The sequence below is a fragment of the Ruditapes philippinarum genome, unplaced genomic scaffold (genome assembly GCF_026571515.1).
Source record: "Ruditapes philippinarum isolate M1 unplaced genomic scaffold, ASM2657151v2 ctg2193_1_1_1_1, whole genome shotgun sequence".
NCBI classification, from domain to species: Eukaryota; Metazoa; Mollusca; class Bivalvia; order Venerida; family Veneridae; genus Ruditapes; species Ruditapes philippinarum.
The window spans coordinates 50476-68696 of record NW_026852156.1 but is presented as its reverse complement, the minus strand read 5'-3'; the positions used below and the strand labels follow the sequence as shown (position 1 = coordinate 68696).

General features: G+C 31.0%; 1 protein-coding gene across 1 annotated transcript; it reads left to right on the top strand.

Moving 5' to 3' along the window:
• The first annotated feature begins 13673 nt into the window (after window positions 1-13673).
• LOC132750858 (uncharacterized) lies at window positions 13674-16317 on the top strand. The gene is made up of 2 exons (XM_060740921.1): window positions 13674-14003; window positions 14458-16317. The coding sequence occupies exons 1-2, from the start codon at window positions 13843-13845 to the stop codon at window positions 15803-15805; spliced, it is 1509 nt and encodes a 502-aa protein (XP_060596904.1). The 5' UTR covers window positions 13674-13842; the 3' UTR covers window positions 15806-16317.
• The last annotated feature ends 1904 nt before the right edge of the window (window positions 16318-18221 follow it).

The following is an 18221-nucleotide window of genomic DNA, read 5'->3' as shown; positions in this document are numbered from 1 at the left end:
TTTCTGAAAATTTAAATCACCAACTTATCATTTGATTTTAGCTAAATGTATCAAGCAAACCAATAGTTATGAAACGTAACCGAAGTATAATATTTATATTTTAAAATGCAACAACAATGTTTTAAAGAATGACTTTCATTTAAAATGAGCTTTCACTTTTCTATCCTTTTATTAATTATATATGAAATGAACCATTCTGTTTCGGAATAATATTAAAACAAAGGTAATCAGTTTGTTAATGATAACATAATAGTGACTGATTTATAACATAAGCACAAAACAACATATACTTTCAGTACAACAAAATTTAAGATTATGGGTACTGGTTTTGTTTTGCACTTATATCACATATAAATGATATATAAAAATCTGACAATTGAAATGTTGTAGCAACTTAAATCAAGTTAAAACTAAACATTTTGTGTATGATAATGCGGCATTGGTCACAGTGGAATATTAAATAAATATGTTGAGCATTAAAAACAAGTCTTATAATATTGTTCGCATTTTATCTTTAATTCATGTCATTTAGTTTTTTTTATGTTGTTTTTTATATTGTTTTTATTATTATTTATTATATTCTCTCACACAAAATATATTTAGTATATGTGATTACCTATGTCGTACCAATTATGTTTGAATTTTTTCTTTAAGGGCGATGTGAGGACGATGTGCTTATAATGCGCTTAAGTAAAATAAACTATATTTTCTGTTCTGATCTGTTATATGATATCGGATAAGCAAACCCTTAAATAACCAGATCATTGGTGATTTTTCAATTTAGTCAATTTTTGTAACCATATTATCAGGAATCATTACCTGACATTTATAATGTGAAAGGAAAGTATTTGATTTAAAGACTTCCCGCACTCCAATTATTCTCTTCAAGCTAAAAGAAGCCATTTATTACACAATAATTAATATGCTATTAATACTACCAGATATCATACTTAATTCACTTTTTCAATAATAAGAAATAAAAAAACACTAAATAAGCTTTACAAGCTGGGAAACATAATGCCATTTATATGGTTATAGAAAGACAATTAAATTGAAGATTAAATTAATTCTTTTCTAGAGAGAGAGATCTATTTGTAAAAAAAATGTTCGCCATTTTTAGCAAGGGTTTCTGATTTATCTCCTGATTGAAGATTGTCTCATTTAATTTCGTAGGAGATTATATCATGTGCGTTACATTCTATATTCTCTGTAAACATATAATGTTTTTTTAATTCAATTTAAACATATATTTAAGTGCAATAAATACTTAACGAAGTTTTCAAGCATAATGAAAATTGTCTCCGTAATCTTACCTTTTAACGAATTAGAACAGGCATAAAAATGTAGTTTTTGTCCTAATATGTCCCATCAAAAGGTCTTAATTTTGAAAATGTCTGTGCAAGTTTTTTAGCATAAGTAAAACTGTCCTAAATATTTTTTATTTTAAAATACATTTTAACGTCCGGTCAATTTGGATTAGCACTACTTGTGCATTTTTAAAGAATATCAAACCTAAAATTAAGCATCTGAGAAAGTTCAGTCCCTCTAACGTTGCTCCTTCAGTGCTGTTTTAATCGTTTAATTTTTTTCTTATTAGCTTCGCATTATTTTAAATACCTTATTAATATTGCTATAAATATCCCCATGAACACATCGATCCGTATTTATATTGATGAATTATCTTGCTCCATGTCGTTTATGACAATAGAGTAAAAATTGTTGTTTAGATATTTACAAGTTTAATATGCAAAAAAAAATGTGTAATGAAATATTGTTTTCAAAAAAGAGACTTTCACAGATATTGGAAAAAGGTAGAAAAATAAAACGTACTTGTACGTTTGATTTGTTCTTGTATTATTTAATTATGTGCTTACGATTTGAGAAAGAAAATTCATTAGAATAATTTTTGGTAAATAGCAGCAGTGATACAAGATGAAATGCATCTTAATAAAAAAATACAATATCTTGGGAAACCTTGCAGACAGATCATGTACAAAATATTTAGATTTCCCTGTTTCTCGCTAAGTTATGTTCATAATGGCCCAATATCTTGTTAAGAGGCATTTACGTGTCAGTATATATAATTAGATGGAAACGCTGACAGTTTCAGGCTAGAAATAACGTTAAATGGTATTGATGTCGTAAATGTTTTAGCGCAACTCCATTATGCAATTTTTGATTCAATGATGACACCGTGCAATTTTACATGTTTCAATAATTCATCACGCTGGTAATGTTATATAAACATGGACGACTCATTTTAAAGGGAGACACAGGCAACATTTTCATTTCTTAGTTTTGAATTTTTCATTAATTATTCTGTAAATGCCCTAAAAGTGAATATATTAGACAGCCAATGGAACAAAACTTTTTCCATATAAAGAATAAAATGGTGGTTTCCTAACTAGACCCGCGTGGGTCAGGTTAGAGCGCTAGCATTTCACAATATTTGTCAAAGTGAACTCTTGAAACGTTAAAGAACATCTCATATGAATGACTTGGACTTGTTTCAATCATACCATATCCACAATATCTGTTATTGCAACTTCCAGGGTTTCTTCAAGTCACAAAACTACTCGGTGATTCTGACGGCTTCTCAATTTTGGTTCAATATATGATATAGATATATGTACGCTTCAAACCCAAAATATATAGAATTTAAACAGAAATTTATGCTGAAACTTCAAGAAAAGTCATTTTAGGGTGATTTGAGTACATAAGAATTTATTAATATTTTTGTCATTATTTTGCCTGCCTGAATATCCCTTAGATATCTCCAGCTAATATATACACAGTTCGTCTATTGATTGGAGTGGTTTCGTGTTATTCTACACTAAGTAGAAATACAAGTAAAATGGTTTCCTGCGGGGAACATTTTTAATGATATAAAGATATTTCATTTAACTATTTTCAACATTGTTTGGGGGGATAAATAAACGTTTGTATCAGGAATATAGTTGACAATAATCGATCAATATAGAAGAAGGTCTTTAGAAACTGGTGACCGTTGAAGACCGGAGAAGGTCGAACATAAAACAATTATTTCTTTTTAAGAAAATGATTAAATACCATTTTCTGAATAATTCCGGGCAAAAAAATAAATAAAGTAAACACACAAGTTTATGCAGAAAATATCTCTATTTAGTATGGCAGATGTCACTACGAATATTTTAATTTTGTAGATTTTCAGTATAAACAATTTATTGTTTGTAAAATTTGAGATAGATATTAAAGAAACATTGATAATTTTCAAACACATCATTCAAGTTTTTCCACCTTAAACGGTAAAATAATTATAGAAAATTAGAAATATCACGTAATAGTTTTTTGTTGTTAATTAGGTGTAATTCGGACTAATTCCCTAGAGGTAAATCCGTAACGTACCGGCAAACGGTATTTCGCTAGGTTTTCGAAAAGGTCAATCAACCAATCAGGTACGGTTAACAGATCACATGCTCCTCCATGTACCGAAAACAGGTCACGTGCTCCTCCATGCCTTAAAAGTTAAACGCGTACCAATACCCTGCGGTCTTCAGACCGCAGGGAATAAATACCAACCCTATTAACAAACGTGATGTGATAGGAAAGCTTTAAGAAGTACCGAAACATGATTACACCTGATAAAATCATAAGATTGTATAGTCCAAACATATCAGACAATTTCTTCAACGCGTCTTCACTCTAATGTTGTTATTGTATTTCTGAAACAATACTAATTAACTATCATATATTTGCAAAGCAAATTGATTGTTCACGCTGTTCAAATTTGCTCGATTTGGCAATTAAATGATAGTGAAGTTAAAAATATTGTTAGATCCAAAGTACATGTGGGGCGTCCGTGGCCGAGTGGTTAAGGTCGTTGACTTCAAACCATTTGCCCCTCACCGCTGTGGGTTCGAATCCCGACAGGGACTTTGGATTCTTTCATGTGAGGAAGCTATCCAGCTAGCTTACGGAACGTCGGTGGTTCTACTCAGGTGCCCGTTCGTGCCTGAAATAATGCACGGAAGGGCACCTGAGGTCTTCCTCCACCAGTAAAGCTGGAACGTCGCGATATGACCTATACTGTGTCGATGTGACGTAAAACCCAAAACAAACAAACAAAGTGCATGTCTGAAAGACATGTTTAACATATCATAATAAGTAATGTATGAATATGTTGTTTTTTTTTTCACGTATGAATACATATTTTGTAAATTTCGACTGATAATATATATGTGGTCATGAGACATGACACAAAAGAAGCACGTCAGCATTGTCTAATGGAAGACTTATATAAAGCATGGACGCTGCATGAATCATGCCAATCCATCAATAATTAATTACAACATGTTACTAAACGATACCCCTAATTTGATTCTTAAATATATGCCCTGATACTTGTAAAATACGTATAAGGAGTGGTGTGGTATGGTTTCTTTTTTTACTAAATTACCATAAACACAGCTATTAAGGTATACAAAATGAATAAAAAAGTATTTGAAAAATATAATGTGTTAGCATCAGTCTGAATGAGCGATCAGAATTTACCACACTAACCTATTAATGCTTGTCATGGAAATTGAGAGACAAAATCATACTCTCACCTTGGTTAAAACATAGTATAATCTAAATATTCAAATGTTAATTTGCATAAAAGGAATGTGTTTTCCTTTTAAGTATCGAATATTGAGTACAGCTTCAGTCGGTGATAAAGGGTCTGAGGGATGTTGCACTATTTTATTGTACTTCATGTACCGATTCAATCAAACCGAGTATGAAATTTTCATGTTATTATGTTGTGAATAATGCTTCTGAAGAACCACTCTTTCTCCAGAATTCTGTATGATAATTTCAATGGTTTCAGAATGAAGAAATCATGGTACAATTAAAAGAAAAATATCAATTTCTGTGCCAACTGTTAATAGTTTAGAAAATTAGTTTTAGCAATCAAGAAATAAAATATGCAGAGACCGAACAATGCTAATTCTTAAGGTGTTGTAACTTAATACCATAACTAGTAGAATATCTTTACATTTATTAATAAGATAAATATAAATAACAGTTTGGTTGTTTTGGGAGAATATTTTTTTATTATTATTATTATACACTTCCTAACAATGTCCTAAACATTTAAATAAAACAACAAGAAAATCAAGAGCAAAATCAAGAGCTAAATCAAAGTTTCTTACGGATTCAGACATGTACCAAGACCTCTATCATTCGGCCTATATATTAAATTTTATTAGAGTAGAAAGGAAGAACAATGGACAGTACATGACACAAAATCAGGTGTAACTGTGCCTAACAGAAAACTGTTATAATCAGCAAAACTCATGATTTACTAACCTACACCACCATGAGCATTTTGATCGGTATGCACACCGGACTATTATAACAGTGGGTGACCATTTAAATTGAACGATATTTTAATTAAATGTGACAAGGCATAACAAACGATGACTAGGGGAATATCAGGAGACAATTCTTAATACGGGACGTGTTTATACTCTGCGTACAAATATTTCTCAGCACACATTTTTCTGAATTTTTACAATGAACGCGTTGATTACAATTGTTAAGAACAGACGGAAAGATGTTAAAACAGATTGATCATTTTGCTACCGATTGGGAATACTTTCCAGACAAACGCTATAACTTGCATCTATCGTGTATAATGTACGAGTTTCGTGATCTTTTTAATTAAAGGAATATTCTTCACCGTCATAGCACACACATGCACTATAACAATAATTTCATTCTGATACCAATAAGTTAAAACAAACCTTTCATCTTGAAACTAATTTTTATATACAAAACAGTACGACATTTTATGTTAATTCCCAGTTTTGAACGATGATGTTTCAATTTTCACGAACAGCCACACAAGCAAGCTTTTTTTAACAATTTTACTTTTAGCAGTTGGTTTAAGGTTAAAACATATAAACTAAAGAAAAATGAGAGAGATGCTTCGCTTCTTTTATAAAACGTAACTTAAATGTATACTAAATCTACCACAAGCATTCACAAATACGCAATATAAAAATGATTTGAAAAGAAATTTTGTAACAATAAAAGGAAACATACAAGCACGTTTGAACAATTCACATATTAAACAAAGCCATGAACCGTTTGGGTCAGTACTAATATTCAAGTTAAGCATTTTTGTTTTCGAATTCTCAAACTCGTTGATTTCATTTACGACTGTGAATCCTTCAGACAATAGACAATAATAATATAATACAATGTGTTAGAAGGTTATGTACGAAGGTTCAATTTCATTCACATTTTGTTCAATATATTGTATGATTTTTTAATTAGATTCATCTGTTAATATATATAATTGCTACGTTTGATTTATCATTATTGTGAGGTGTCATTAGATATTCATGGCCTTGTAATTAATTGTTAAAATTAATTGTCTATGATGCAACGTAATGTGTCATGAGGAACTGAAAATGTTATAAATTTACGTTAAACTGGCAGCAACATCAGTCTATAATATTAATCAAATCGAAGCACATTGCCTTAAATATCTTCAAATTAGTATTTGTTAGACAAATTGCTTATCATGTAACACAGTTTGTTCCACAACCCATGAAACCATTACGGGCATTTGATAATTATGAAATTTAAATGTTTATGAAAGATTGCTGTAGTTTATTTATGCGTAACATTTATATAATGAAAATACCAAAACTTCTTTACCCGTGCTTCTTTTCTCAGGCCTTTATTTTAAGTTAATGTTGAAATGTCTATACATTTTAGGATATGATAAACAAGATTAACGAGGAAAGGCAGCGTTTAATGAGCGTACCTCTACCCGACCTTGCATCAAGAACCAGTGGTAAGGAGATCAGGAGGACCACAAACAAAATCAGGGCAGGGTGCAAGGCAGAGTACGAACAGACTTACAGGGCACGGACAGGCTTACCACTTAAATGATACTTAAAAAGAAAGAATAGTCAACAAGAAATAATAACCGACAAGGAAGACATGCTTTTGTGTTGTTTAACTTAGCCTGATGAAAACAGTTGTTAATGCAAGTAAATGGATTTGTCCAACTTTCTCATGCAACATTAGATAAATTGGTTGTAACATGCGATTCTAAACTGCAAAGAAATCTATCCATCTCAGAAATATATTGTTGTATCGAACAGCCGTGTTATGTAGCCATTATGTCCAATGAATAGATAAATGGGGTTTAAAAGTGAAGGACAGAAACGGTGCACTGTCACTAGAAATTTCAATAAGTTATATGTTTTCGGCCGTGAGGATTTAATAATATACTGTTTTAAGGAAATGGTATATAATATACATACATCATCTACTTTAAAAATAGATAGAACTATACACACGCATGGACGTTCGACTGATGCACTCGTAGGGGAGTAGCTAAATTAATGCAGTAGAATGACCTGATCTTTTAAAGGAAAAAAAATTTTCTTTTTTTTTAAATTTAAAATTAAAAAAAATTTTTTTTTTTTTCCCTTATTTTTTTTCTCGTTAATTTTAACCTAAAAAAAAATTTTTTCTTTTTTTTATTTTTTTTTAATTTTTAATTTTTTATTTTTATGTTTTCACTAATTTGTTCTTTTTTTTAAACTTTAGTTTAAATTTTTTCCGAAAAAAATTTTGGGGGTTTTTTTAAAAAAAAAATCAAACACATTGCCAAATTTAATTTCAAATTTATTTTGAGCTTCCTTTAATGTAACCATTTTTCCCTTAATTTACCTTTTGTAAATTTGTTTTTTTATATCTGTTTTTTATTCGTAAAATAGTTAATTTATTACCCAAATTTTCCCCGGGTGTTTTTCAGCCTATTAATTTTTTGATTTCTTTTTAATAGATCATTCGAAAAAATTTAATGGGGCACTCTTAATTTTTTAAGAACATTGCAAGCCACCAATGGGGCCAGTGAACAAAGTAAAAAGATTACAGGGAACGACAGGGTTCCTTTAAAAGATTCGTAAAAAGGAAATAAACGTTACCCAAAACATGTTTTTGAATTACCCGCATTGTAAGCATAAAATAATTTCTAAAATATTTGGTTTCGCTTCCGGGCAAAAAATTAATCTGTTAGTTTTTATGCATTTAGTTTACATAACTCTTAAAAAAATTTTAGTACCGAAATATGTAACAAAAATTTTCATAAGTTAAATGTTAGGCCTAAATTTTAAAAACTTAAAATGAATTACATATTTTTTTAAAAAGGTTTAAAACTTTTTCATTTCCCCGTGGTTTTAAGCGTCGTATATCGTTTAGGATTTGTTTAAGTATACTTTTGTTGGTCTCGTTTTTTTTCTTTTTCGTTATAACGGCTTCCCGTTATACTTTATCTGGTTGATTTAGGTTGTAATGCTTTCTGAAACTGAAGTTCATCAAAACTTTAATAAGCGGAATTAAGTTGATTAGCTTCCAAATTCGTAAAAGCTGATCATTAACTTTCAAAAAGTTTAAAGTTAAATCTATAAAATCTGATTCAAGAATGTCTTTGTCCTTCAAACTTGATTATAAATATCAAGCATGTTGCTAAAGATAAATGATGAAATGAAGAAAAAAACTGTAAAACTGATTAAATCAATATCAGTTTGCATTATCAATACGTTTTGTCACTTTCATTTTTTTCTAAAATTTTAAATAACAAACTTATCATCATTCTGATGTCAGCTAAATGCTTCAGTATCAAGCAGACTGAAAGTTACGAAATGTGACCTAAGTATAATATTCATCAAAAAATAACAATGAATTATATATTTTGCTCAGTGAATGGCTTTCATTTGAAATGAGCTTTCACTTTTCTCTTCTTTATCCTTTATCAGTTTGTTAATGATAAAAGTTACCGATTGATAAAATAAGCACAAGATAATATTATTTTCAGTAAAACACAATTTTGGGATTATTGATACTGATTTTGTTTTGAATGTTTATATCACATTAACATATTAATGACATATAACAAATCTGACAATTCAAATATTGTAGCAACTTCAATCAATTTAAAGCATAAACATTTTGTAATGATAATACGGAATTGGTCAAAGTTAAATATCTAATAAATATGTCAAGCATTAAATCATTGTTTTACTTTTGTTTCGAAATAGATATTTTATAGAATGTACGTAGATCATTTTTGTCCGAGTTTAACCAACAAGTCCTATACTATTTTTCGCATTTTTTTATTCATGTAAGTTCTTGTTTGTTTGCTTGTTTATTATTATCATTATTATTATTTTATTATTATTATTATTATTATTATTATTATTATTATTATTATTATTATTATTATTATTATTATTATTATTATTATATTTTTTAACACTAAATAATGTTAAGAACCTATTAACTTATATTATGTATTATATGTAATTGCCTTTCATGTGATACAAAATATATCCATGTACCCTTGACGATATGCTTATAATGCACTTTTAGTAAAAAAAAAAAACATTTTCTGTTCCGATCTGTTCTATAATACCGGAAAAGCAAACCATGAAATAACCAGATAACTAGTGCTTTGCTAATAAAGTAAATTTTGTAACCATATTCTCAGGAATCATTAATGACATTTATAATGTGAAAGGAAATAATCTGATTTAAAGACTTCCCGTACTCCAATTATTCTCTTCAAGCTAAAAGAAGGCATTTATAACACAATAATTAATATGTTATTAATACTTCCAGCCTACCAGGTATCAAACTTAATTCGCTTTATAATAAATTATTAAATTTATTTTAATACATTTATTTATTTATTTATTTATATGTATAATTCATATTACAATGTATCTTTATTCCAGGTTTGTCAGGTATTCTTGTTATATTTAGTCGATCTTATATAACTATGTGTCCATGATACACCAAAATAATATAAAATATTGGGAAGGTAAAATATACAATGAAAAAAATATGCCTCATAAAACTTGTTTACTTTGTTAGTTTGAAGAAAGTGTTCACCTCAATCGAACCTTGAATAAATATAGTAAACCCTTTGTTATGAAATAAAAAAAGATTTATACTTTTCTTTATAATCGTATTGATTGTGTGATTTGATACTTTTACATAAGACCAAAATATAATCTACAGTTGTCTTTTGTATCTTTTACTCTATTTATGTGACTTACACAATACAATGGAATTAACTGTGCCGCTATCTGTTTCAACCGAAATACCGTAACCGTTCTGTGCACCGAAGACTGACGGAAAGGACCGAAATGTTGCTATTGAGTAACCTATTTGGCTAAGATACTGCAATAAGATTATCAATAACACCTAAGTACAATCAAACACTTCTTTGTTTTGAAGACTTCTGAGCAGCAGATTCAAGCAGATTTAACCAACTTGTAGTGAACACAATAGCTTTTCCTGTCTACAATGCATTAATTCATTGTTGGTTTAACAGTTTCTACCCACATCATGTCATATAGATTTAAAAGACATTTACATTACATGATTAATGAATCTCGTTTTTTATATGTAGTTATCTAGACACATTAAAGTATTTAATGCCTAATACAGACGCTCCTTTCTAAAAAGTGAGGAACTTAATAGCAATGGGGCGTTGGTTCAAACTCCAGTTTGTATAATAATACAAACGAGTAATTGCGACTGCTGAGCCTCGGTAAGGTCATTATTTTGATAAATTTAAGTGATAAATGTTTTCTAAATTCAAACAAGACCTAGCATATACATGATAACATTCTTCACATATCAATACCAAGTGCATTCTCCTACTTTTTATAATTTTCGAGAACATTTGAATTGTTTGAAAATTGCACATTTAGTTTAATTAAATCACACGAGAAATTATAATTTGGTACAAAAATGAATAAAAAGTGAGCTTTCTTCCTTCAGTAAAATCACAAAATCAAACATAACAAAATATTTCAAAATCTGTTTCAGAGGCAGATAACCAGTTGCACAGCATTATTCAAGGATAAATGACACACATTGAAGAATATAATAGTTTACATGCATTGCTCCTAAAAATAATGACTGACAGCAGTTTATGTTCCCCTCATCCAGCAAAAATCACACCTAAAATATACTAATATAAGTAACCTTCATGAAGATGCAGCATACTCCAGAATTCGCCCGATTCCTTGAAAATCATCCCTTACACACAATGTAATGAATAGCATTTTCAAATTTGACCAATAAAGTGTCTGTCATGATTTTTCACAAAATTTATCCAAAATTTCTTACTTGTTTGGCGCCAACTGTCAAAGCTTGATTTTTAACTTTTTCACCTCCAATCGAAAAGTCACAAATACATACAAAACTACCAAAATGCCTAGTTTCGGGTAAATATCAAAAATACTGCTCATTTCCTACACACAAACAATCCAGTACCTTCAAAACACCATGACTGGGTTAATAAAATTTTTGACGGGGACATCATTCGGATATGTCCCCTACCCCCTAATTATTCCGGATTGAAAATAGTTCTACCACGAGGCTTAAGATGTAAACGTAATCCTCGATAATGTAAAACGAATGTATATACAAATGTATTTGAAATCAAAACGAAGATAAAGTCTGTTTCGGTACAATTATGATTGAAAATATGTCTGACAACCGTATCCCAAAGATGTACAATTTGAAACAAAAGCGACTTAAATACGCCGCTTTTCATGGAATGGCACGAAAGTGTCACATTGAAGGTTCCATGATAACCGCCGTATGAACACATCTGCGGATGTTTCTAAATTCAAATTTTACTATTTCATGTTTAAATGTTGAATTCTGCTTATGCAGGTGCTAGGGGGCGTGGACGGTTACTTGCACTTTCCAGTACCGTCCATGAACAGGAACAATCAAACCGAGCCTGCAACATTTTCAATTTTGCCGTGTTGGGCTTTCTTTAGGGATTCTGTATTTATCTATTTTATGATCACATCCGTGTAAATTGTGCCGTGTGGCGGCTGTAAAAAGTCTCCCCGTACATTTAATCAATGATGTTATATTTTCGATCCTTGAAGATCGTTCAGCACGACATTATTTTTGTGCTTGTGGTATTTTTAGTTTCAACTGCTCGGCATTTTCTAGTCGGGTGGTTCCAATATTCCTACTTGAATAACGTTGAATCACCCTTAGGATATGAGGCCTGCTTTTTAAATTTGTCTTTTGACGTCTTATCTGTGATACGCAGGCTTCATAACCTCTGATCCCCTTTCAAAATTCCATTTTATTTAGTTCTGCCCATTGTTTTCTCGTTTAGGGCATACGCTTTTTATTACTATGGGACCATACGCCGCTTTTCATGGAATGGCACGGAAGTGTCACATTGAAGGTTCCATGATAACCGCCGTATGAACACATCTGCGGATGTTTCTAAATTCAAATTTTACTATTTCATGTTTAAATGTTGAATTCTGCTTATGCCGGTACTGGGGGGCGTGGACGGTAACTTGCACTTTCCAGTACCGTCCATGAACAGGAACAATCAAACCGAGCCTGCAACATTTTCAATTTTGCCGTGTTGGGCTTTCTTTTGGGATTCTGTATTTATCTATTTTAATGTTAACAGGATGGCATTTTGTACTTTCGCTTCCTACTAACATAATAATAAGTATGTAAATATTATTATGTATTATTTGGTTTTCTATCTATAAATTCACTTATTTTAGGTGGACTTTTACTTGATATGTTGGAAAAAACTTGTCAACCACTCCCAGAATTAAATTACTATTGTATAGTTTATTAGCGTAGATTTGACCGCAATACGGCTTCCGTTCTGTGTATTCATACTATTGTGTTCTATATATTTATTCGAAGACTAACGGTGAAGGGCCAGAAAGTTGCGATTGCTTCTCTCGTAGAAGTCCATATAAAATCTTATAAGTGTAAAATGTTCTTTGCAGATGTATATATATACGAGCGAAGTCAGTAAAACGAGCAGTTTTGGCTCGTGAGCTACACGAAAACAAAATGTTATTCACGCACAGTTAACATGTACTTTAAAATAAAATAAAAGCATATATGTAAAGAAAAAAGAGCATATGTTTCATTAGTGGTTTTCAAAATGTTTTAAGGTACATGTTTTAAGGACGCAAATTATGCTATATATTCCTTAGATTATCTTTTGCATAAAGTTAACGCCCCAAACACTTTATCTCAGTTCATAACCTTTTTTTTATAAAAAAAATGGTATTGTGTTGTCGAATTTATCTGAAGTAAACTAATATAACAAAATGGTGTGTAGTTAAGGAAACCCAAAACGCTGACTTGGGTGTCTTGAAGTATTGATAAATATTTATCAATGACGTTTATGATTTGTCTGCATTTATTGCCGTCAACATAAATAAAAAATGCTCCTTCAAGAAGAATAAAATTATTTTTACTAAATGATAGAATACATTGGTTTATATTGTTTTTTTTTCCTTCAGTAATAGCAGTCTCTTAGAACATCTTCAACGAGGGTAGGCTTAGATGTCCTCCCCTCTGTGCATATTAACTACAACACACACTGAATAGAGCTGTTAAATAGTATTTTATAATCATGTTGAAGTTATGAATTGTCAAAGACAAAACAATCTATTCAATTTTCCAATTTTGTAAAAACAAAGAAAGTCATTTGACAAACAAAAAATGTATGTAGTATGGTATATCCATTTGAAAATCGGTCACGCATATGCACCCATGTCGAACTACAATTGCAAAAACAATATAGCAACGGCAAATATGGCCGCAGACGGGCGTAAATATAGCCAATCTTTTTATCAAGGATCGGATATAGAGTATGAGTTTCCTTGTTCTCCTTGTTTTAAAGAAGGAAAGTATTTGGCTGCTTTCAAACATTGTGTGGAATGCGATGAAAATCTGTGTCAAAAATGTTTAGGTGATCACAATAAGTTTTCTGTAATGAGAGGACATCAGTTACTAGACACGGTAAAACAACCAAGCGGGAAAAAGCAGGAATTACCAAGTAAAAGATGTGAAAGACACGGAGGAAAATTGATAAACGTCTACTGTCCTGGTCATGATAAGGTTTGCTGCTCAACGTGCATGGTTGTTGAACACAGGTATGAAAAATTCTACTTTCAGTTTCGATGCATTGACAAGGAAATTATTTTGACCCAATTAGGAAAACGTAGTTATATATATTTATATTTAGAATAAGATACAACCTCTTTATTGTCGTCAAAATGAATTTATAGTTTATTGTATCATTGGTCCAGAATTAGCAATAATCTTTATTGCAATATTTTCTTCAGGGTCTATAAATTTGTACGTTTTAACTCAGGTAACTGGCAAAAATCGACATACTCTATATCTTTTGTAGTTTAGATCATTTCTAAAATTAAGGTTGAATATCTGTATTTTCAAACAGGCATGTCGCCCCTTGATATTTATTTAATATTTATTTAAAAAATGTATCAAAATCGTAATTTAATGACATACTGACAATGGTTTTATCAGATAACGTTTAGCACAGATGTTTCATATTGATTTCTCCTTCTGCCTCTTTTATTACAGTGGCTGTACAGGAATAAGTTTTATACCAGACATAGCGTGTAAAACCGAAACCTCCAAGAAACTTAAACGTCTCGAAGCCAATATAAGCACTCTACAGTCCCGTTTTCACGTCTTAAAACAGAACAGGCAGAAAGAACTAGAAAATGCGAAGACAGAAAAAAGTCAATTGATTAAAGAAATAAAATCAGAAAGAAAGAAAATCAACGACCATGTGGACAAGATGGAACAGGAACTTCTTCAAGAAGTAGATGCCACCTTTCAGACCAAACTTCAACATATAGAGTCGAATATGAAACAAGTTGATGAGAGGATCGCTTCACTTCAAGAAAGTCTGAAGAAGATAAATGCTGCTAAACAGGAAAACGAATCTGAGAAATATCTACGGATCAAACGCGTCAACGAGGAGGAGAAAGTTGCACGCAATAGTTTAGAAGACTTGGAGAAGTCAAGAAAATCAGGCGCAATACGGTTTGAGCCATATAGACAAGCGACTTATTCGGAATGCAACACAATTGGAAATATACTTCACTTTCCAATGATTGAAGTAGACAAATGTGCTGAATTTAATGCGCGACTAAAGGATGACAAACAGTCATGCAATATTTTAGGCATGTGTATGCTTGAAGACGGATGCATGATCATGACAGATTACAAGAATAAATGTGTTAAGAAAATGAATAATTCCTTCCAGATCATATCTTCGCTGAATGTCACTGACAATCCTGTTGGTATTTGTCAGATAGACGCATCACTGGTGGCCGTTACTCTGATTAATGATAAGACAGTTCAGTTTATCTCACAGAAAGAACCTATGGAGTTACAGCAGTCATTCAAGGTCGGCGATAGATGTCGGGGTATTGCATACAATAACGGGATGATTTATGTTTGCTGCGCCGGATCAAAGAATAGAAAAGATGAAGGTGTTGGTCACATGGAGGTATATACAGTGTTTGGGGAATTGGTTTTATCTCATTATGATGAGATTGAATGGCCATTAAATATAACGATTTCAAAAACAACAATGGAGGTTTTCGTGATCGATGTGTATAAAGGTATCTTAAACATCAATAGAAACCGAAGGATGAGTCCCATAATTGTAGATAACAAATTATTCTCGGATCCTCGTTATATTTGTAAGATAAACAATAGCCAGTATTGTGTTGGTTTCTATCAGTCAGACAAATTTCTTATGATGTCACATGATGGAAAGGATCAGGTAGAACTCTCAATAAGAGAAAATAGTTTAGGTCCTACCTGTTTATGTTTTGATAACACAACTTTAAGACTTGTAGTTTCCTGTTGGGAAAGTGACAAAATCATGGTTTATACTTTAAAGATAAGTGACTGATTTGTCATTAACAAAGTACCGCTACCGGAATAAGGAAGGTGAATCGCTGAAAACGAAGAAGTGGCGAAATACAGTTTTTATAATGCATTATATAAATATACCTATATGTCAGTATCTAATTAAATGCATATTGTTTTTTAATGATGATGTGTTGTATCTATTTGTTGATTATATTACTTTCAAATACATGCACATAGTATAAAATACTATATTTATTAATAAAGGAACATACTGACTTCATGTACAAAATGAACAGTTACATATGTACATGCATTTTGTTAGTTTTAATACCAAAATTGTATAAAGAAAGTAGTATGACTTGTTATAAAACTTGTTTAGAAAATAGACCTTTTCAATATCATAGATATGTATGTTTGTGAATTTTGTTTCAAAAAATTGCAGTTATAGTAATATCTGTCCTGCTTCAATATAATCATAAGAAGAGAATCTAAACGATTTGTAAATTATTTTACACAGACAAATAAGGAATACAGTATTATTTCTAGTGTACTTTGTTTGTCTTCTTATCTTAGTACAATAAAATCTGTCTTACAACACAAGTGTCTTAGTTATTCGTCAATTAACATGATTAAGAGACATGCTTGTTTAGTATAGTGGCTGATGTTTGCCTTTTCGTGTCTCGAAGAGGGAAAACACGAAAACACGATAATATGTTCACTTACTGTGTCTTCGCCTTCGATGTTTGATGGCGCTGACACGTAAACAAGATACATTATTGGCGAAATTACTATATTCTAAGGCGAATTACTATATTCTAAGGCGAATTATGTTTAAGGAAACAAGAGAGGAGAAAACATATGAATAACTTATTTTTAGGTAAGGGAAGGTGTGTAAGTATGGAAGGGGCACTAATCAGATTTATAAAAAGTAGACAACTTAAATAAACAAACTTAACAGAGTTATGGTTATTGCACATTGCAAACATATCATTGTCAACATTAACTTTGTTTACGAATCACTGAACCTGAACTTGCGACTAAAACTGCACAGCCATTGTTAGCACAATAGCTTAATTCTTATGAAATCAAGGTGAATTGAAGACACGTCTTGCTCAGAAATGTCGCAGACAAATTTTGTTTGAAAAAGCAATGAAAGGGCCTAATGTTGATACAAACCATTGAACTCAATCTAGATAGCGATTGCAGTAAAAGGGTCGGAAAAATTGAAGGTGAAATAACAGTTAAAAAAGGAAGATTGAAGCATAGTTATTAAAAATGTACTTCAAAGTAAAATCTGTTTTCAAACGAACAGCTCATATTTTAAAAAAAGATAATCATGTTCTCTAGTTAAGGAAGAGATAATTTAGATACAACTATGTATGATTCTTTAATATCTCTTTTCTATGATATGGATAGCCATGGATGTACCGGTTAGGTCACTTGGTAGATATCAGTTGGCAAAGCGTTGAAGTGTGAATCAGATGGCCAAGGATCGATTCCCGAATATGGACAAATATGGGAAATCTTTTAAATAGTTTACTTTAGTTTTTATAGCTTCCTTTCCATTTTAAATGTTGTTCTCCGAAATTGGTGTATACTTGTCAAATATTTATAATTTCAAAAACTTTCTACAATGATAAAAATAAATTTGGATAATGATACAGACAATTAAACATTTGATTTGTACTCTAAAATATTGACAAAGTAAGTTGATATATTTTGTCATGTGATGTGCTTTACAACAAATAAAATGCTTCTGTCCATTAAATTTCCACATCAAGACACAAATGTTTGTATAATAATCCGGGTAAAGCCAAAGCAATTCAACCTACATGATATTCAATTTAAAAAGATTAACATAAATCTTTATTTAGCAAGGACTCAATTAGAATTGCAATTGCATAGTCGATAGGCAAGAGCTTCCTCGGTTAGAACAATCATAATGATTTGAAAAATAACTTATCCATGCAAAGATGTCCTGAACTAAGCTTCAAGTAACATTAAACTTGAAACTACTTAAAACAATAATAAAGTGTTCCTAAATTAAAACAGGTTATGTCCATTACACAAAGATAGCAGGATAACAGGATCAAAATGTTAAAGCTACTTTTCCACACTTGTACGAGGGGCATATTTTAATTAATGGCAACGGCAGCGCGTTTTTATAAATAAGTCATACCTGCGAAAATTAATGGTAAAGTCCTTCAAAATATTCACCATGGACACTCAAAATCCATTCCGAAAAAAGCATTCTTGAACTGTTATGTATACTGTCTATACAATGGTTAAGAGCGCTCATGACGGCACTACGGGTTTCAAACCGACGACCGCAAAGGCAAGATTTAATGTATAGATGTTGTCTTACTATTATCTTTTTGTAAGCTCTTTATCAAATATTTAAAATTGAAAAATGCTGTACCATGAAGACTTGATTAATTTTAAAGGAATCTTAAAGT